A 22566-nucleotide genomic window follows, 5' to 3' on the forward strand; every position below is an offset into this window, starting at 1 on the left:
CCTCAAAAATAAAGAATACTGCCAAATGTTGAATTTTGGGCAAGGTTTATGTTCAAAACTTACTGGTCCTCAAATATAGAGACTAAATGTTGAATTTGGGCAAAGTTTATGTTCAAAACTTACTGGTCCTCAAATATAGAGAATAAATGTTGAATTTGGGCAAGGTTTATGTTCAAAACTGACAACATTTCATCATGATATCTTGATCTTTAAATACCCTGATGCTGGAATACAGAGAAATGAGAATTCCATGGTGACCAATACCGCTTGATCTCCTGATTTAGGATTTGAACTACAGCCTTCATAATAAACTAAAGATTAAACTGGTCAATGCTAAATTATGCTACCAAGTTACTCAATTCCAAAAATTTTATGCTATTTTTGCATTTCTTTTATTTAAAAACTTTTAAGTTTGAATTAAATTTGTATCATCAATGTTTTTGAAATTAATTTATTTACTTATTCATTATTTATTTTCTTGTCTGAATGCCCTCCTTCTCATTCTTGGATCTACCCCTGTATCAACCTAATCTGACATGAGTGTGGCTGGGACAGGGTCAGGAAGATCCATTGTTGGTCCATTCCCACCTATGACAAATTTACTGCAGATAAATCATCCTGTGATTTTGTCAACAATAACATTTTCCCTTCTTCAGACATGCACCCAACACTGGCACTTCTTTGATTTTACTTTTGGGTGGGGGTTGTTGTTGTTGGTTTTGGAAATGGAATCCAAAATACACCCATATTCACAATCTAAATATTGACTACTGCTTTTGCAATGGCCAAAGCAACAATGTCTTGTAGCACCACCATTTTTTTGTTTGTTTTTCAAGTGCCGATCCAATCTCCTCAACATGTTCTGCAATACTTATGTTGTAACAAAGCTGATCAGTATTTGTCCTACATCTTTCGACTACCAAGTCTGCAAGCTATAAACAGGATTGCTATTTGTAGCACTTGTCATTATAGATCGATCTCTGTTATTTAAAATTTCAGTTTTATTTTTTATTTCTACTATTTTTCCTGGTAATGGTGGTGCTTGTATCAAGCTTCTGAAATAGGCTGAAGACCCCTCCTAGTTGCTCTTTGGCATATTTAGTAGTTCAATATAAATTCAATCAATTTTACAGAATAATTGTTAAGTTTGGTCAAGTAATGATCCATTTGTATCAATATGATTATCAACTGACCCCTTGGACAAGGATAACATTTGTCAATCATCCATCAAATAACAGATGCCCATGGACAGCTAACCAGTTTGACTTCCAGCTAGGCATGAATAGCTACAAAATCAGATGGCTGGACCAAAGCTTGCCCAACCGAGGGGGGAGGGGGGCAGGAAAACTAGCACAACTGAGCAGGAGAATTTATTTTTAAAAAAGCCTGCCCAGCTGAGTAAGGCAAATAAACAAGAGGTCCTGGTGTGCCTGATATCACTCATCTATCTTACATAACTGAAAAGTAACCATTAAGTAACCATTTCTCTAAGCAGGCTCAAACTTTATAATAAGATCATTTTACCTATTTTACTATATCATGATATAAAATTCTTTCTAAAGATCATGGCATAATTAATATGCACTGTCTTTTGATCAAAGTTATCCAGGATCTTGATGATAAAAAACCAAAATGTAAAAAATATTACTGAGTTGTAACAGGGTTAGCCAATCACATGCAAGATCATCTTATTAATATGCATGAATCCTGCTTACTTTCAAAATTGCACATGATCATGATGATATAAGCTGTTTCCAGAGTGGCACTGAATTCAGCCAATCACAGCAGACCAGAGTCTGTACAGTTGCAGCTGGACTCATAAGCAAGTATAGACTGTATCATGAAGACAATCTATTTACCCAGTTTATGAGGTTTGGTCATGGACAGATATATGGATGGAGAATATCCCCTATGTAATACAGGAAATCCTTTTCAATGATCTACAAGCTCAACAGGGTCATATCATTGACATGATTTAATTTCACTCATAATCATGCTCATCGAAGGTCTTGATAAGGCCTATTTACCGAGTTGGATCAAAATCCTATCAAAAACAAAAATCCCAAGATTGCTCACCAAAATGACATCTGCCTGATTGCCAAATGCAAGAGCAGTTTGCCAAGAAAATGCTTTCAATTGAAATGTCTCAATTACCGCTGATTCCATATTTTATGTAAGCAATTATTATAAAGTTTCTCTATTTTTAATCTTCATCAAATTTTGATGCATATCATTTGTCCAATATTTAAATGTCCCTATACAGCTGTACCAGGATATTTTGCATCACAGTTGGTCCAACTGATCAGTATTCTGATCTTATAAGTCATGTAATGCTTTTCTTCATTCAGTAATGGCAGCCATGCCTGATGGCAGAGCAGCATCTTTTGTATCAATGTGAGAATTGTTTAAAGTAAACACTTTCTATTATTTGATCAAATTCTCTTCAACAGTTATTTAGAAGTACAAGATTTTCTGTATTTTGTAACAACAGCCACATCTGATAGCCTATTGGCATTATTTATACAAATATGAAGAGTCTTTATGCCAAAATGTGTTTTTGTAAAGTTTTGTCAAATTCTATTCAGTAGTTTTGGAGATGAAGTTGTTTCAAGGTTTTCCTATTTTTGTAACAATGGCAGTAAAATATGCATCATATTATTAAAAAAATCTCAAAGGTTTTCCTGCCAAGATGCTCTGTCAGTTTGGTCAAATTCTATGATTAATGGGGTTTTCTTATATTTTTAGTAACAGCAGCCATTTTCAATGGCTGATTGGAATCATTTGGCATAAGTTTGAACGTTTTTCATGCAAAGATTCTTTCTGTTTAGTTTAGTCAGCATCATTTGCATAAACTTCAATAACTTGGCTTACATCCAGGTGAACTGAAAATGAATGCACAATATATGCAGTCTTTAAAAAATCTAAATGACCAACAATGTGAAGCAAGTTAATTTGGAACTTGATGGGTCAGTGGATAATACTGTCTAGTGTATAAAGCAGAAAAATGTAGAAACTGAAATCCAGGTCCACGTAATTCTCACAGATATTTGGCAGGGAATATAATCAAGTTACCTCCCAGAAAACCAGATCCAATGACCCACTAGCATGGTAAATCTGCCAATTTGTACTGAATTTATTTGAGAATATTAATATTTTAATCAATGAGTACAAAAAAATTAACTATATATTAATGCGTCCATTTCACACACACACAAAACACAAACACACACATACACAGACCACTGGATTGCTTTTAAATTCCAGAATTCAAGCATATATGTCCAGTAGTAATCTGGGACTAATTTTCAACTCTCTTTGATCATAGGTGAATATGAAATGATGGTTAACATCTTTGTTCATTTTTTCCTTCAAAATTGGGGTGAAAAACTAGTATTAATTGAACATCAAGTGCAAGATCATTTCTTTGAAAGTGATTATGCCAAAAAGTGCATAAGGCAATTGGCTGTTTTTATTTGCATATATCGTTCTAAACTTGCATATATTTTTCAAAAGTCATACAGTTAGCAATATGAAATGAGCCAGTCAAAAAAGTCCTTGAATCTATTTAGAAGAAGTACAAAACAGCTGTCATATATACTTGCATATATGTCGAGTCCAACTGCAAACAACATAAACCTTGATCTACCATCACATAATGCACCAACATATCAGGATCGATGTCATTTGTTCAACTGATTATTCCTAACACAATGCATAGACCCAGATCTGCCAGCACATTATCTGACAACATATATGGGTCTGTCCAGTTAGACTTGACTTATAAGCGAGTAAAGATGGTAACAAAAATTGGATCCTGTTCAAGATTATAAAGTAATGTCCAGAAGACATTGACAGCTGCATAATATATACACAAAAAATTTGGCAGTGATTATCTGCCAGCTATATGGCAAAACTTATTGATGTGAAATACTGCACCAACCTGACTAATAACAGCAATTTCCGCAATGTCAACATTGTGATCTGACCACCTCCATCGCTGAAACATTAACCCATATTGGCAACAATACTAATGTAAGTGACAACGCCATTTGTCCAAATATCAGCACTACATCTCAACTGGACATTATTGATTTTTTTTCTGCCTCTCAGGTTTACTCTAGTGAACAATAGGATGGTCTAGCTAAAGGGAAGGATTTCATAAACCCATTAAATGAAAGTCCAAACAATAATTTCCACTGAAATTGTACAAGGTTATGTAGTAATCAACTTTTGACAGCTGACAGAGCTTAGTCAAGGACACAATTAAATAGAATGACAGAAAAATAACATATGGAATAACCATAAACTTTTAAGTTGAAAGAATTTTTTTCTTCAAATTACTGCAATTTTATTTAAGGCTGCAGAGTAGAAAAAAAATCCTGAATTAGCAAAAATAATTTTGAAGGTTAATCATTCCATGAGATACTAATAACTTTTGTTATCAACCAATATGAAATCAATTAGTCTAATTAATTAGCACTGAAATTTAGTTTTCCACTTCAGTAAATTCTAATCTGAATGGAGCCAATTTATTAACATTGGCAAATAAAATGGCAAAGTTGACTTGAATCAGAATTAAAACAGTATCTTTCATCGAATTATATTCACAGATCTGTTTTATTTGTTCATTTAATAATTTGTTTATTTAATATTTAACTACTGCTGAACGTATCTTAGTTTAGTGGACCCTCACTATAAAAAACCTTCATTACACTGCTGCCCTATTTATAATGCTGGTATGGTAATGTATCCAATTAAATTGGTCAAATTTTGTTTATCAATGCAAGTTATTTCACTTTAGCCTTTGATCTGGGATCATAAGAACCAATTACAATGTAATTTCATAAAAGGAAATATTCTATTTTTGTGTTCTAATACACTATCCGGACACAGCCGAATTTGAACATCCTTTGAAATATAAGTGATATTTACTCAGCTAATACCTTTATCTCAATCATATCAAACTAGCCTTAGAAATGGGTGCCACAAAATTATGGAAGAAAACATTCCTTGTGTATGAGCTCACAGTGAATAAGTCAACCATGGATTAAAAGTGGGGCAAGAAGAAAAACCCAGCTGTAGCACAGATGGTTCAAATGTGTCAAGGCTTCAAATTTGTCAAATGTTTGAATGAAATACAAGGCCATTAAAATAAAAGACCAGAAAATGTGTCAGAAGGCTTAGGGCACCTACATCTATGACATGCAAACAAGATTTTGAGCAAACCCAAACAAGTTCATCAGGGACAGAAGGCGGGATAAGACAAATGTTTATTCCTTGAAAAAAGACACTTTATTGAGACAGTATGAACAATGCAGATATCCTCAACAAACAATCTGCATCAGTCTTTACCAAGGAAGACACCTGGTTTTTTGAAGAGCAAGAAGCCATCAATGTCAAAAATTACTGTCACTAAACAAATTGTCAACAAGCTTTTTTATAATATAAAATAAAGCAAGCAGCCATAACCAAATTCCTGATAAATTGCTGACATTGCAGATACTCCGGCTCTTTTAATCTTCTGGATAACAGAAAAATCCCAGACAATTGGAAAACAGCCCTAGTTGCACAGTCTTCAAAATGGGAAACAGTTCAACAACTGCAAACTCCCAGCCATTATCTCTCTAAGATGTTGTGTGTAAAATGCAACAACTCCATCAATTCACACTTAGAATATTACAAGATACTACTTATACTAACCATTCAAAATCTTGCATAAAGCTTACACAACAAAACAGCAAAAATTGGTGCAGTCCTTTAAAAAAAAAGCTCTCATAAAGCCACCATCAAAGTCTCATCACTACATTATACAAAAGAACACATGTTGGATTTTAGACTTTCTCCTGAGTGATGCAGAGTCTTCATCTATCCTGGTAACATCTGGTATCCTTCAAGGTACAGTCCAATGGGTCTATACTGTACACTCCATTCACAATGTATAAATGATCAACCTGAAAAATGCCTCGGCCTGAATTAGACTTGTCTTGATGACCATCCATAATACAGATTCAACCATTCTACCAATGAATATACCATCCAACCAAAATATCTGGACAATCTTCATCACTAGAACAAGTGACAGACAGCTTTAGTCGAGACATATGTACAAAGTAATAAGTACCCCAAAAGAAGCACAAAACCACTTATAACCAATGACACCATCCATGGCCAAACACTACCAACCACAAACTGTACAAAATATATATTGGTGGCACCAACATGTGATTTGTCCTGGAGTAAATATGTTGACAACATCAAAAAAAAAGTGCCAATTCCACCGTGACTTACCTGTGGCATAATATTAGATCCATTCCAGTCATCAGCATGCTAATATTCCTAAATGTGATTATGACCATGCTTTCTCAAGGAGTATTAATAACAACACTGCCAAGATGTCCACAGTGGTGGGCATACTGGATGTAACATTGGCACCATTTCATTTAAGACCAATCAGATATGGAAAGAAGTCTTCCAGTGTAAACCCAGTGTTGAAATACCATTCAAGAGTGGTAGCAATAACAAGATTTTCAAGATGGCTGCTGTGGTGGCCATACTGGATGTCAAATTGGTATTATTTTCATTAAAACAAAAAGACACAATAAGAAACATTTCAGTGGAAATCTCATGTTGATATGACTTTCCATTCTGGAGGAGGAGCAATAACAAGATGGCTGATCTGCAGTCATACTGGATGTCATTTAAGACCAACTAGACATCATACAAAGTCTTGTGATGAAACCCCACGCTGATGTGACTATGCATTCATGAAAAGTAGCAAGTAGCAAGTACGGGGCCTCGAGTGGCCGAGTGGTCTAAAGCGCTCTCAGTTATGGATCACTGCCATCTCACCTCTGTCTGCATGGGTTTGAGTCTAGGATTCGGCTAATGTGGGTATGTGAGAAAGCTTGCCAGTAGTTTCTCATGGGTCAACCTGTGGGTATGTGAGAAAGCTTGCCAGTAGCTTCTCATGGGTCGGTGGTGGTTCTTCCCAGGGTTTTCCTGGGTTCTTCCTCCACCATTAATACTGGCCGCCATGCATAGCCTATCGTGTGCTGAAAAATGGCGTTAAACCCCACAACAACAGCAAGTAGCAAGTACAAGATTTTCAAGACGGTTGCCATTGTGGTCATATTGGATGTCAGATGACCACCATTTTCATTAAGAATCCACATTACCATCCATTCAGGAAGGTATAACAACAAGAAAAGTTTTAAGATAACCACTGTTATCTCCATATTGATGCCCAAGTGACACCATTTTCACTTAGGACAACTTAAGAAGTCTTCTGGTGAAAACCGATTGTTCACATGACTTTCCTTTCTGCAGAAGTAGCAACAAGGTATTCAAGATGGCCACTATGGATGCTGGATGCATGTGCGAAACCATTTTCATTTAGGATAAACTAGACCATGGAATGAATGTGCATGTAAAGTGTCATGGTAATTCTCCAAGTATTTTAATAGGAGTAGTGATAACAAACTTGTGCTAACAGACAGATGGATAATGGATGATAAACAACAGGCCATCCCATAAGCTCTTGTGGTCTATGACCAGCTGAGCTAAAAATTATACATTCTGTATAGTGAGGTGGGTACAAACTGAAAAGCAAGTCATAATGATTTCTGTTGATGTACAATTTCTTTCTGATTCTAGTGATAGTCAATCTATGTAGTGGGAAACCATACTCATACTATGCATAATTGGGGTGAGGGATACAGCACTTGAATTGGTAACTACTGGTATATACCATATATACTCACTTATAAGACCAGTCCAACATCAAACTGCACACAGCCAGATCTGCCATCACATAATGTGCCAGCAGATCTGGGTCTGTGCAGTTTGTTAGGAATAAGCAGTAGAACAAACAAACATGACCCTGATCTGCAGGCGCTTTATGCTACAGAAGATCAGGATCTATGTTGTTGAGTTATAAGTGAGTATATACAGTTTTCAAGCAATAAGGATAAGCAAAATTCAATGCATGTATGACTATCTGTGTTATCTAACGATAGGGTGTCTTAAGTCTACATATTAATTCATTCAAATGGAACTTACTTTCTACAGCTACACATCCTAAGGTTATATAACAGCAACTACGTCTACCGAATTAGCTACTGATGCTGTAATTCGTAGGACTTCATGATAGTATTATGTTATTAATGGACAATGCCATCATAGAAAATTTAAAATAAGCTACACATGCTTATCATCATGGTACATCCATGGTTTCTAATAAAAAGTTTGATGGGGAAAAATAACAGTCAAGTGCATGCCACTGTTGGGAATGAACCACTGCTGCTTCCATGCTGGCATTCAATAATAATATAGTCATTAAAGGGTTAAACTCCATGCTTTTTACAGCTATCTGTGATTGGTGAAATGTATTCATAAACATTTTTATAAAAAAGGCATTCCAGAAAATCTTTGATCATGTACATGCTGTCGTTGTGCTCCATGCTACAGGTATCAAGCATGATGCATCAAGTTATGTTACCTGACTGTGACTCCCCCGTTTCCTCATGGAACACCTTGACAGGGATAAAACCAAACTGCTGAAGTTCTGGCTTGGTATCATTTAGTTCTGATTCCTTCTGCTGAGGATGGACTTTTAGTCCAGGCTTTTGTGTTGGAGAGAAAGGTTGGTGATGGATTGGGAAAGAAGGCTGCTGTGTTGGAGAGAAAGGCTGTTGTGTAGGAGACAATGACTGTTGTTTTGGGAAGAAATCCTTTGAACCAAATTTTCTCTCAGTTGCAGGTGAACTGGAAGGCGTCCAACATTTTGGCTGTAGTTTAGGTGACAAGACGGGCTTCCAAGCTTGAAAAATCGGCTGCTCTGTATGTGTGCTTGGCTGCCATGTGGCTTTTTGACCTTCTGTTTGACCTTCTGTATATGTGCTTGGCTGCCATGTAGCTTTTTGACCTTCTGTATATGTGCTTGGCTGCCATGTGGCTTTTTTACCTTCTGTTTGACCTTCTGTATATGTGCTTGGCTGCCATGTGGCTTTTTGACCTTCTGTATATGTGCTTGGCTGCCATGTGGCTTTTTGACCTTCTGTTTGGTCTTCTGATAATTCTCGCAACAAATCACTCTGACTCTGACTCCAATTTGGCTGTCTTTGACTTGGATCTGTCTTTGACGGTATTCTAGAAGATTTAGGTAGAGTTGAATATGAGTTTGGTGTATAATCATTTATCACAGACCCAACCATATGTCTCTCAGGTAAGCCATCAGCTGATTTTTTTGCTGGTAAAGTTGCAAAAGAGCCAGGTGCAAAACTACCTGATGCCTGTATTTCTCTCTTCCATGGTGGTATTTCCTGTGTGGTGATTGTTTGCTTTGGTGCCTCTGAGGCAGTTTTACCACCAAATTCAACAGGTATCTGCCTAACTGGTTTACTGCTCCAGCCTTTGTAGGGAATTTCTTCTGAAGGTTGCTCCAATTCATTTTGATCCTTACTCTTTTCCCCCTCAACAGGAACTTGCTTGGCTGAAGAACTTTTCCAGTCTATAAAATGACCGTCATCAGCTGCCTTATCGGTTGGTTTCTTATCTATGTAACTTTTTGCAAATTCGATGGGAATTTCCTTTACTGGTTCACTCTTCCAACCTTCGAAACTCTGAGCAGATGTCTGTTGTGGTGAGCCAATATTGGTTGGCAACATTTCCCTCTGAACTGGAATTTGCCTCACAGACGAGGGCTCACCTTTCAACTGCCCATGCTCCCGATGAATGGGTATTTGATGGGAGTGACTGTCATCCACGCTAATGGACCGTGTGACTGGGATCTCAGTACTGTGAGCTTTGGACTCTACTCTAATCGGTAATGACCAGCCTAATTGATCAATGCTCATGCTACGCTGTGGAGGAGGATCATATCCAGTTTGTGGGGGACTCTGGAACGTTTGCCAAATATTTCTCTGTAGATTTGAGTCATCTGCTCTGCCAGCTGGTAAAAGCAACAAAGAAACAAAATTACCAGATCAATTCTGAAGACAACAATGTTGGAACAAATATCAAGTGACACTGACAAATCCAAGTCTGGATCATCTCTGAATTCATGCTTGGAAATTCGGATATGCAACAAATCAAGTCATCAATTCCACATCATCATATTTTCTATGCGTTTAAACAAAACAAAGCACTTGTGATGGTCTTGTAGCTATGCCTATACCATTCAGATTGAAACAAAAAATAGAACTTAGGAAAAACAATCATTAATCCATAAAATCATCAAAACAGCAAACAAGTAAATCATGAATAAGAAAAGAGAGAATGCCAAAAGTTCAGGGCTTATAAATGGAAACAACAATACATGAAACTGAAGCACTAAAACAAACAAAATCATTAACTCTCTGCAACTAAAAACAAGCAAACTGCAAATTGGAGTTTCAAACATGCAGATGACATCAAGCATGCAGGTGACCAAAAAATATCTAACTACCTGGGACACCAAGCTCAGCAAGCTTAGCCTGTTGCTGCCTGTACAGGTCTACACCTTTTAATCTGTGGCGGCGTGCTTGAACATCTGCATAAAATATCTCTGGACAGCTAGCAGGGGATGAATCACGGGAAGTTGGTTGGCTGGTAGAATATGACCGTGATTGGAATTTTCTGACCATGGGTGGAGTTCTAAAAGCACGAGGCAACAATGGCAGCCGGGGGCGACTTGGTGGAGATGAGGGGCAGGAAGAGGGGGGAGATGACCATAGGCTTGTGGTAGGTTCATCAGTTGTAACACTTGTGTTTGAGTTTTTCCGAAATTTGGAGACTAAGGAGAGTAAAACATGATTACAGCATACAGCGGTACTATAATACAATAGAAAGAAGCAGGAAAAGCTTTACAAATACAACAAGTGGTATATCGCATGCTAAACTCTAGCATTTAAAACTAGCTATTATATCCTTTATAAATATAAACTGAATGGTGCCTCAATGTGATGCTGAAACAAAACATTAAATTACAAATTGAAACAGAACAGCAACAAGAATAACTCAAACGACTGACAGGCAAAGCAAAGAGTCAACTAATTTATGTAAACATTCAGGTATAACAACAATAACAGGAACAAAATTTCACTGAAATAAAGGAAAGCTAAAGAAAGGAAAGTAACATAGGTTTAAATGAAAGAGCTAAAATTAAAAGCTATCTAAAATATGATAACCCAATTTTTAAAAAAAGGTCAGCGGACAGGCTTCCATAAACTGACACATGGCTCAGCATACAAGAATACAATCTCATGATAATTCTGTGCTTATTTCTATTCAACAAATTTGTTGAAAAAGAATTAATTTCCCTTTTCAGTTGAAATTTGTCTTTATCATAATTAATAATAAAACTAACAATCTGCAGTAAAACATCATAATTCCCACACTTTTCTTAGTTACAATTACTCCTGAAATCACACATCTACACAAGTGAACCCACCCCACCCCATTCTCCCCAACCAATCAAATCAGATCTAAATTTCTAAAGCCTCCATGCACATGTGTGCACCACAACCTCAAATTTTCAAATCTAAAGTCTTTATTGCTGGTTTAAAAAATTCCCACCTTTTTGTTTAAAAATATGATGATAAATTGATATAAAAAAACAGCAATTTATGATCATATGTCTCGTGAATACAACATTAAACTGGAGTTGCAGTACTGGAATTGTTCATCACTGCAAATCCCCATGCTTTTCTTGGCATATTCCAGTATCTAATGTTTCAAGCGTTACCTCCAGGGTCCCCAGAGATGGGAACCAAGGATGATCCCCCTCTTAGAGATGACTAACCCAAGGGCAACAAATACAAATAGCAACTTTTGTGAATTCCCACCCATCGTTTTAGATGTGATAATAGACAGACAGATGGACATACAGGAGAATGGTGTCACAAAACCACGTTCCAAAAAGTAAGTACAAGATTTTAACTATTAAATTATCTTTTAAATAGAAACAAGGAGATAAGACTGCTGATGGGTATCCATAAATGCCATGAAAATATATCAAAAGGAAATGATGGATATTTAAAAGGTCCTAAATATGATGGATATTTAAAAAGTCCTTAATATGATGGATGATTAGAAAGTCCTTAATATGATGGATATTTAAAACATCCTCTATATGATGGATATTTAGAAAGTCCTTAATATGATGGATATTTAGAAAGTCCTTAATATGATGGATATTTAAAATGTCCTTAATATGATGGATATTTAAGAAGTCCTTAATATGAGGGATATTTAAAAAGTCCTTAATATGATGGATATTTAAAAAGTCCTTAATATGATGGATATTTAAAACGTCCTTAATATGATGGATATTTAAAAAGTCCTTAATATGAGTGTGCTGTGCAAGAGAGTTCATTCTTAGTGAACAAATACATCAGTACATCCCTTTCAAGTTTTCCCCAGGCACCTCTACACAGTTTTTCTGATTATCCAATTATTAAATGCCATTTCATATTCATATTTTGCTGTTTTCTTCATACACTGGAATAGTGCACTTTCCAGCTCAAGTGGCTTTCAAATCATCTGTCCATCAGCAAAAATTTGATGATGAGATCTAGATAAAAGTTACCTGCAGCTAAATCAGAGATGTATGGAGGATGTGGTAAAGTCTGGATGTTTTGCTCCTTTAAAAAGTCTGTCATGATAGCAGATTTATGTCCCAGTGCTCTGTCAGGCAGTTGGTGGATACCTCCACAATGAAAGTGACCTCAACATTTTAGCTCTTACATTGATAGGGTTCTTCCAAAACCCCAAGTGCAAGCTATCCACAAAGTCTGGTAACAGTTGATGGTGGACAACCTGAGTTACTGTGCAGAAACTTCCTACCAGACACAAGACAGATGGAGAACACCTTAATATAATATGGCGGACCTATACAAATGTAACGAGGCCAGACCCTTAAAATTTTCATCATGCTTATAAATAACTGCCATAGTGTAAATCTATACACAACACACACTGAAATCCGTAAGCCAATATTTCATAATTAACATGCAAATGAATGAAAAGGATGCAAGAAGGACTTTGAAATAAGGTAACCATTGTAATTTGAAGTAAGAGACGGAACTGTTTATTGAACGATGATCTAATATCTGAAGTAGCTGGGGTTTGTCAACTTCATTTCAGACAATCCAGACACAATAAGGTCTAATGTTTAAAAACTCCATCAAAAAGACTTTCCATTTGTGAGTAATGATAGGAAGATTTCAAAGACTGAAGACATGGTAGCCATACTGGATGTCAGATCAGTACCATTTTCATTAAAGACCAACAAGACGTAATAAGAAGTATTCTGATGAAAACTTCATGTTGATATAACTTGCCCTTGTTTCAGATGAGTAATAATAGATTTTCCAAATCGGTGTCATAGTGGCCATACTGGACATCAGGTTGGCACCATTTCCATTTAGGACCAAATAAACATCATAAGACATCTTGTGATGGCCATATTGGAGGTAATATCACCATCATTTTCATTTGGGACCAAATATACATCATAAAACATCGTTCTATGAAAACCCCATGTTAATATGAATATTCAGGAGAAGTGCTGGCAAGATTTTAGAAATGGCCTTTGTAGTGGCAGTAATAAATATCTGAGCAGCACCATTTTCATTTAGGACCTAACAGACTTCATAAAACGTTTTTTAGTATAAACTTTACATTCATATGACCATAAATTAAGAAACAGTAGTGATATTAAGATCTTAAAAATGATGTGGTCATACTGGATGTGAGAGAACCATTTTCATATAGGACTAACTAGACACCATACATCTGTTAGTGAAAACCCAATAATGATATGTCCAACCTGTCAGACAGCATGAATAAGATTTTCAGGATGGCCACTGTGGTAACCATAGTAAGCATCGTTTTTATGCTGGTCCAACCTGACATCATAAGAGGTCTCCTGGTGAAAACCCCATGTCAATGAATTTGCCTTCAGGTTTAGAAGCAATAGCAAGATTCTCAAGATGGGGGCCATATTGGATTTCTAATTGGCAATGTTTTCATTTAGGGCTAACTTGACATCAAAGGAAGTCTTTAGTGAAAACTCCATGTTGATATGACCATTAATTCAGGATGAGTAGCAACAGCAAGATTTTCAAGATGGCTGCATTGGTAGCCATAATGGATGTTCAACTAGCATCATGTTCTTTTAGGACCAACTAGACCATAGATGAATATGAGTGTAAAGTTTCATGGCATTCCTCTGAGTAGTGATAACAAACTTGTTCAAACAGATGGACGGATGGACAACAGAGTCAATTTTAAAAAAGTCAAACTGATGATGACAAAGTTTGAAAATAAGCAAACTGTTTTTTTTTCCGGCTCTACAAATTCATGATTATTAACATATATCTTGCCTATATTATTATTCCATTCTATTTCTCAAGCTTCCTTACAATCTCGATACATGCAACATTATCCAATAGTAATTTCAATCCAGGTCAGAGGCATGCAAGTGAAAAAATGTTCCAGCATATCTGAAGACAAACAGGAAATAAGTATAATTTCCTCTTTGGCAAAAGCACAAAAGCTGGATAAAATGAGTGTTAACATTCATAAGCTTAAAAACAAAATCTATGAAAATTTGTCAAAAAACTATACATTGTTTTCTTAAATGATTTAAATAAGATATACTGATATGGTGGGTGCAAAAAGATATCAAACTTAGTTCCCACAAACTTGAGCAAGGAAGGTCAATGGCAAATTTCTTATTTTGGATTTTACAAACTCAATATTTGAAAAGCTCTTGACAAGGTATATATCTGTGTATTTTACACAAACAAATCAACTAACAACACAAACTTTTTAATGCATTCAAATCATGAAAAAAATTATTTTAAGATGTTTATTTATTGCCGTAAGCAAAGTCCCTGCTGTACAATGGTACATACTATTCACTTAATGTTATTGGTGCACATTCCAGATGTATTTGAACAGATAGTACATGATTCCTATGAAAACACTCTCTCAAAACAGCCACACAAAAAAATAGACCCTGAACCAGTCTTGGTCACTGAGCCATTTGACACACTCTAAGAAGCATGATTAGTGTCATGATGATTTAGACTCAGACTGGTGGTGCAAGTATACACAAAATACTTGATCAAAGTTTTAAAAAAAGGCAATTAGTCCCACACCAGAGAGTAAATTACTCAGTTTATTCAATTCTTATCTAGAGCTCTGTAATAATGTGTTAAGAAAAAACATGTAGATAATGTATGGATTTGTGCCTGCAACTTTTACAGTATTGGAACCTGTGTACTTGGGTTTTTTATTTGACTGCTTTCAAAGTGTTAAGACAATCTGTCACAAAGTCAGATAAAATTAACAAAAACAGGACAAATCTGTCACATGATGTACCAAAACAAGACAAATCTGTCATATGATGTACCAAAACAAGACAAATCTGTCATACGTTGTACCAAAACAAGACAAATCTGTCACATGATGTACCAAGACAAGACAAATCTGTCACATGATGTACCAAAACAAGACAAAATCTGTTGCAAAGATTAACAGTGCTATCAGTGAACAGATTACTGTGGTCCCACTCTTATAAATATAAACTTCCCAGCCAAGAGGGTTCTCCTCCTGAGATAAAGGCATATCTCCTGTCACTGCCATCACTCCCTGAAATCTCTAAAGTATGCAAAATTATTACTGAAAATATCTTTTTTCCCCAATTTTTCACACCTTGCATCTAGAGTAGTAAATTTACGGTAATACTGCCTGTGATGAAATAGTTTAAGAAGAGCAAGACAGTTTAGTTGCAAATTTCAAGTAGCATAAAGCAATTAACATCTCTTTGATTCTGTCAGCAGGGTCAGTTGGCTGCAATGTTTGAAGTTTGTCATAGATTGATTATACTATGTGTGATCAGAAGAAATTCTGAAAGGACCAAAGATACAAATTCACTGTAGCTGGATTACTGAAGAACTCAATCAACATAAAACAATTAACATTACTTGGATTCTCTCTGTAGGGTAGTTCTACTTCAGAACTTAAAGTTGTCGAGATGGATTACAGTTTATACTACGTGTAATCCAAGGTAATTCAAACAAATTTAAGACATTAATTAAAATATGTGTATTATTTTATTTTTAAATAGTTTTAACAAAATCTGACTCATATCGCTATGATACCTGCAGTATGGCAGTTTATAGTGTGTGTGTGTGTGTGTGTGTGTGATTAGGATTTTTAACGTAGCTTTTACAAAAATTCGGTCATATCACTACGATGTCTGCAGTGTGGCAGTTTGGTGATGTCTAGCACTGGGACATCATGCTGCAGACTTGAAGCATGATGTCCCACCTAGTCACATTATCCTGATACCAGACCGACCAGTCCTTACACTAACCTCTTAATGCTGAGTGCCTAGTGAGGCAGCTGTAGGTACCATTTTTCTAAGTCTTTGGTATGTCTCGGCCAGGGTTTGAACCCACGACCTCCCACTTCTGAGACAGACGCTCTAATCACTAGGCCACCAAAGTGGTTTATAGTGACATCTAACACTGTGGCATCATGACATAGACATGTGGCATCATATCCCACCCAAACACATTATCCTAACACCAGGCTGACCAGTACGAAATCTAACCTCTTATGCTAAGCATCAAGTGAGGCCACTACAAGTACCATTTCTGTAAGCCTTTGGTGTGACTTGGTCAAGATTTAAACCGGTGACCCCCCACCCCACATTCAAAGCAGACGCTTTAACCACTTAGGCCACTGGAGTGGTCAATTAGATATAGTTGGAATACCAAGAGTTCAAGTGGCAGAAAACAGGGTTGGTTTGGCTTCAGTGTTCAAAGTTTGTTGAGATGTCTAATCATGTTATTTCCCAATGCTAAAATACCAAAATCAAAGCAACCAGAATTTTACACAAAATTCAGAGCTGCCAACCCTAACAAGATCTTCTCAGTGAGACTATCAATTTATTTCCATAATCTGAACCAGTTTTCAGCATGGTGTAACAAAATATCTTCTATTGCTATTGTCCACATGGAAAATGCATTCAAAAGTTCTAAAGTGTGATTCATGACTGATACAGTGATGATAAGAATTGTATTCCACACCAAAGTTTGTAAAGCTTACCTGAGCCATTAATACCTCCAATACAGTTTCACAAAATGCAATTCCAAACAACATGGAGCCTAATGACTTCTTGATTCCTCAATACTTAACGTAATCCTATTTTAAAAAATTCACATGGGTCTGATGACAACCATCTTTCCCACCATGTGACATACTCAAATCAACATAATAGTTGCCCTTCATGACTTTTTTCAAGAATCTGAATATTCCCATTTATTCTTCTGTACTATGAAATGTTTTAAGAGATTCATTGTCTCTTTCATTCTGACATATGTCAATTGTTGGATGCCATTTTTTAACAATAAGCAACAGCTTGATCATGCAGATGTTTTGCATCACAAAATATGCACTGTTTAAAGCATCTTAGCTATTTCAGTAAAGTGAATCTCATTCCCTGACCAATTCTGCTGAATCTAACATGAAATCTGGATCTGTATCAAACAAGGACAAGCCATTATCTGGATTTTAAAATCATATTTCTGTAATTGTTATTGTATTCCTTAAATCTGTTATTTCAAGGTCATTTCTATAAGACTTGTGGCAAGTCATAAGGGTTGGCATGTCTGAAAATTCACTGATGGATAGAAACTGGAATTTCAGTGGCTGGCATCAAATTCAAAGAATATGAATATACATTCTGCCCTTCTCGTAAAGCTGATTTTAAAATCTGCAATTGTGGAAAGAATGACATTACACATCATGCAGAAATCCAATCTAATGAAAGCATATTAAACAAGACAACAAATATGTCATCACTGAAATCATGTCTGCCAAATCTGTATCAAATGTGGATCAAGGTGCAAGTGCCATGATACTGTTTTCCATCTTTATAGCCTATCATGATCTCTTGTTTATGGCAGCAGACAATTATTCAGATCCAGTCAAAACAATGTTACCTGACTCAGAAATCACACAAAAGTTCTCACAAAAATGTTGTGACCCAAGTTCTGGATCTCCAAAGGGATAAGAAAATTGAAGCCGTGCTACCTCGAAAAATTCAACATTCTTATTGAAAATCCTCTCTCTTGTGAAGTAAAAGTTTCTTGACCAAATTCTGCTACCAGTTTGTCCCAAGCTGACTTCTCTGTTCTGTCACATGTATGCATTCTTGAATGCACTTTTTATGCCCAGAATCCTCAGCACCTATGAGTCTATGTCCATAAGTACCCCTCCGAGATTGGCAATCCTCTAACGTGTCCAGTTGATGGAATATTAGTACAAAAACAGTCAAATTTACCCCTCACAAGCAGTCATACAATTGGTTTCACATATCAAAATCCACAAATATTTGTTGATTTCTAAACTCATCACAGTTACATTTTTTTTCCCCAACATGCTGATAAAGTGCCTAATTTTCAACCATACAAAGAGGTAATTAATCCAATTATCCTTACTTTTGTGTGTTCCATAGACACAACATTTTGTCACTTTGATAATTACTGGCTATTATTATCACCAATAATAATCAAGATGACAAAAGATAACTGTTGAGAACCACAATATTGTTCAGCTCATGTCAGCACCACATCTGTTCACCATGAAGTTAGTAGCCATGGCTTCTCCTACATGACTATGAAATGTATCTTTAAGTGTACCAAACTGAAACCAGTCAATCCTGTGACAATCTCACTTCCTTTGTAAACACAGCATTTTATATAATAACTGCAAGTTGTGAAAGAACCAGTAAGTTGTTTCAAAAATGTTATCACACATTCTTGGTTTAGATTGTTATCACACATTCTTGGTTTATAAAGAAAAGTGAAAACAATTTGATTAAACAAACATCATGAAGTGTCAGCTTAAGGTTAGTTTTCCAAACAGAGAGATGTCTGTGCCATGATTTCATTGAAATGATAGTTTTGCGCCATGATTGTTCATTATTCACGATTATTTTAAATAATATTAATTGCAGTGTTATCACACTGATTGCATAACATGCCCATGATTTTTCAATACAAATATTAATATTTAAAAATTAGTTATGTCTTTCAAGCAATATATGTAATTATTACTCACACAGGTGTGATCCCCCTCAAGAAAGGTAACCCCTCTCAAAAGGCCACTTTTCTTCTGCAGAATGGGTTTCCTTATAAGAGGGGATCATTGTACCCAAAAAAAATGACACAGGCACCCAGGTTCCAATACTGTGACTTCGTGTTTTATGGGTGAGTTATTTAGACCAATAAGCTTGGAGTTCACAGAATTTAAACATAAATTTAAAAAATAACAATAAAAAAACTAATGGCTGCAGGTGCTACATAATGTACGTGAATTGATATGGCGAAGTCACATCCTAGAATGAGAATCTAGTAGTATACAGTATCAAAATCTAATAGTATAACACCGAATATAATTGCTTACAAGTTGAGTCCAACTGCAAACTGCACAGACCAAGATATGCCATTGCATACTGTGCCAGCAAATCTGGATCTGTTCAGTTTATTAGCCATAATCAGTAGAATAAAAAATCTGCAGGCACATTATGCTATGGCAGATCATAATCTTTTTTGCTTGCATTTTGACTCGACTTATAAGCCAGTATATATGGTAGGTTGACGATAGTACATTAAATAAAAAAAGCGAAATGCAGCATGTTAATAATACACTGACACATGCATTATATGCATCCAACATGTACAAGTCATTAATAAGCACACAAAAAATGATTATTAGGGCAAGTCATCTTAAAATAATGAATAAAGAAAAACCATGTTTTAAGACATAAGATTCCCACTAGTCAGCAAACAGCATGTCCCAAAGAAGATGGAAAACATAACATGGAAACACAAAATGTCATGGCATAGTTATTTTTGTTAATTCAAAGTTTGTGAACCATCACAAAGTCACAGTCATTCACAATATCATAACTAGCACATTCGGAAACCATTTACCCAGAGTCCTACACAAAGACTTAGGTGAGAGGGGTGGGATTTTCAACCTGGACTGAAAAGTGGGACTGTAAGGGACTTGCTCCATCCGAGCATCTGAAGTTCAAAATTCAAATTATGCAAAAGAAATATATAAACACTTGTGAAACACAGCATGTACACAATTACAAGACAATGAAGCATTATTTTCTGCACAATTACTTATTTCTTACAAGACGTAACACAACATAATCTTCTTTCAAAGATTCAAAATACTGTAATAATGCTGAAGGATTTATTTCATGTGAAAATCAAAGAAATATACAATCAACCAAAAGATATACACTAGGATTAAAAGCTTTAACAAATCAAATCAAAAGATTAAAGACTGAAGGAAATCTAATGTAAGCATGCCTGACTTGTGGGTTTCCTTCACAGGAACCACAAACTATATACATTTAAATTCATTTTACAAAAATGCCATGGAACACATCTGGTTTGCACATTAAATATTTCATCTCTTTTTTAAGCAAATATCCCACAAAATTTACTTGGTTTTGATTTTCTAAAATGTTTGCTGGTTGAATCTAAAATGGAACGACTGGCATGTCATAAAAATATGCTTTATGCACTAGAGACCATACCTTTCTGTGGGCTAATAGTGACTGGCATTGGTTGAGATTCAGAAGATGTCACACTACTAGGACTGGTGGCTCCACCTGGCAGTTTGCTTGATGGCTGACTAGTCCAGCTAGAATCCAATGAAACAGGCTTGTATGGCTGACTAGATTTAAGCCCTGAAATATAAAAAACCGAACATAGTATGTGTATTTTACAGACACGCTGATACCAATAGTCAGACTCAGAACCTCCAAGATGCAAAGCAAATACTTTAAAATGGTGCCATTCATAAGTCCATGGAACTGGTAATAATAACAGAGACATAATAATAATTTACCAAAGCATATCTTAAGATTTCAAATCTTTTAAACAATGTGCAGAACTGCTCAGTTGGTACAGTGTCAGATTCATAAAGGGATGGACCACTTTGGTAGCCCAAATGGTTAGCTCATCTGCCTCGGATGATAGAGGTTGCTGGATTGAACACCGGCTGAGTCATACCAAAGATTTATAAAAATGGTACAAGCAGCTGCCTCACTTGTCACTCAGCATTAAGAGGTTGGTGTTAGGACTGGTCATCCTGGTGTGCGAAAATAATGTGACTGGGTGGGACATGATGCCACATGTCCGTGGCATGATGCTCCAGTGCTAGACATCACTATAAACTGCCACACAGCAAACGTCATTGCAGTATAACTAAAATTGTTAAAGCTACATTAAAAATCCAAAAGTACACACATACAATCACACACATATAAAGGGATGCAAGTTCAATACCCACCCAGGCCACCTCAGCTGTCTCAGCGTTAGGACAGAGACTTAACTCCCATTTCCCTACAGGTAACGTTTGTAACATAGATGAATGGATGTATGACCATATTGACAGAGAGACTTGAAGACTTGTATCTTGCTTTTGCTGTTGTTGTTGTTGTTGTTATGGGCCTTAACACAATTTTTCAGCACATGATAGGCTATGCATGGCGGCCAGTATGGTGGAGGAAGAACCCAGGAAAACCCCGGGTAGAATCACCGACCCACAAGAAGCTACTGGCAAGCTTTCTCACGTACCCACATTGGCAGAATCCTAGACTCGAACCCATGCAGACAGAGGTGAGATGGCAGTGATCCATAACATACAGCACTTTAGACCACTCGGCCACTCAGGGCCCCTCTTACTTTTGCAACATTAATTACAGGTGAAAGTATTGGATACCTAATTTCAGTAGACATCAAAGAGAAAAACTGATGACAAGTCCACGTACAGTTTCACATGGTACACTTTGAAAATAGAGATTTTAATTTTTCAGCTCTAATTCCACTTCAATAGACAATTGAATTTAAAAATCAGTTTGACTGCTTCATTGTTGTTATATCTCTAACCAATGCAGCTGATCGGCATTAATTTGGACAAATAAGGATGACAGTCTGCTGATAAGCATCTATGACGATAAACTGCAGTGTGTGTGTGCATGGGAGGGATAACATGTCTGGTGGATGATGGTAAATGAACCTACAGTACCATGTAGGTAACTCAACAAAACTTCCTTTGTTTTCCATATCAGACTAACATTGAAGAAAGCAGAAGCAACACTGGCTATGAGTCATAAAATACGCAATTAAAGGTCTTACAGCCCCTGATAATTTATGAGTCATCAAAAACTCTCTAAGACAAAAATAGTACACTTAACACCCATTACTTGAAAACCTATAATCTCCTTATCTACCTAAATTATACTGCTTCTTGTTCTTTGCCTGTATCTCATGTACTGTACTTTATTTGTAAATGACTCTCACTAAGCAATGTTCTATTCTGGCATGAACACAAAATAGTATTCTGGTAAACTGTTACAATTTGGACTATAGCACATTATTAGGATCCACTGGTCATGGTTGTTGTTGTTGTATGTTTTAACGCCAATTGTCAGCACAAGATAGGCTATACATGGCGGCCAGTATTAATGGTGGAGGAAGAACCCAG

The 22566-nt window shown here is 36.2% G+C and overlaps 1 protein-coding gene across 18 annotated transcripts in view; it reads right to left on the reverse strand.

Moving 5' to 3' along the window:
- Nucleotides 1-22566, reverse strand: part of LOC149802934 (uncharacterized) — a 389228-nt gene that overhangs the window by 224251 nt on the left and 142411 nt on the right. For 16 of the 18 annotated variants that reach the window (XM_089952437.1, XM_089952439.1, XM_089952435.1 and 13 more), the window contains exons 4-6: nucleotides 20612-20764; nucleotides 19992-20084; nucleotides 8498-9949 (exon numbers count right to left, since the gene is read on the reverse strand). In XM_089952437.1, the coding sequence (XP_089808563.1) occupies nucleotides 8498-9949; nucleotides 19992-20084; nucleotides 20612-20764 (1698 nt within the window). Of the gene's footprint in view, nucleotides 1-8497; nucleotides 9950-10444; nucleotides 10772-19991; nucleotides 20085-20611; nucleotides 20765-22566 lie in introns of all 18 variants that reach the window. The other 2 variants (XM_089952448.1, XM_089952442.1) reach the window with 2 other exon arrangements.

Source organism: Sinohyriopsis cumingii, chromosome 3 (genome assembly GCF_028554795.1).
Source record: "Sinohyriopsis cumingii isolate HCF-2022 chromosome 3, ASM2855479v2, whole genome shotgun sequence".
Classification (NCBI taxonomy): domain Eukaryota; kingdom Metazoa; phylum Mollusca; class Bivalvia; order Unionida; family Unionidae; genus Sinohyriopsis; species Sinohyriopsis cumingii.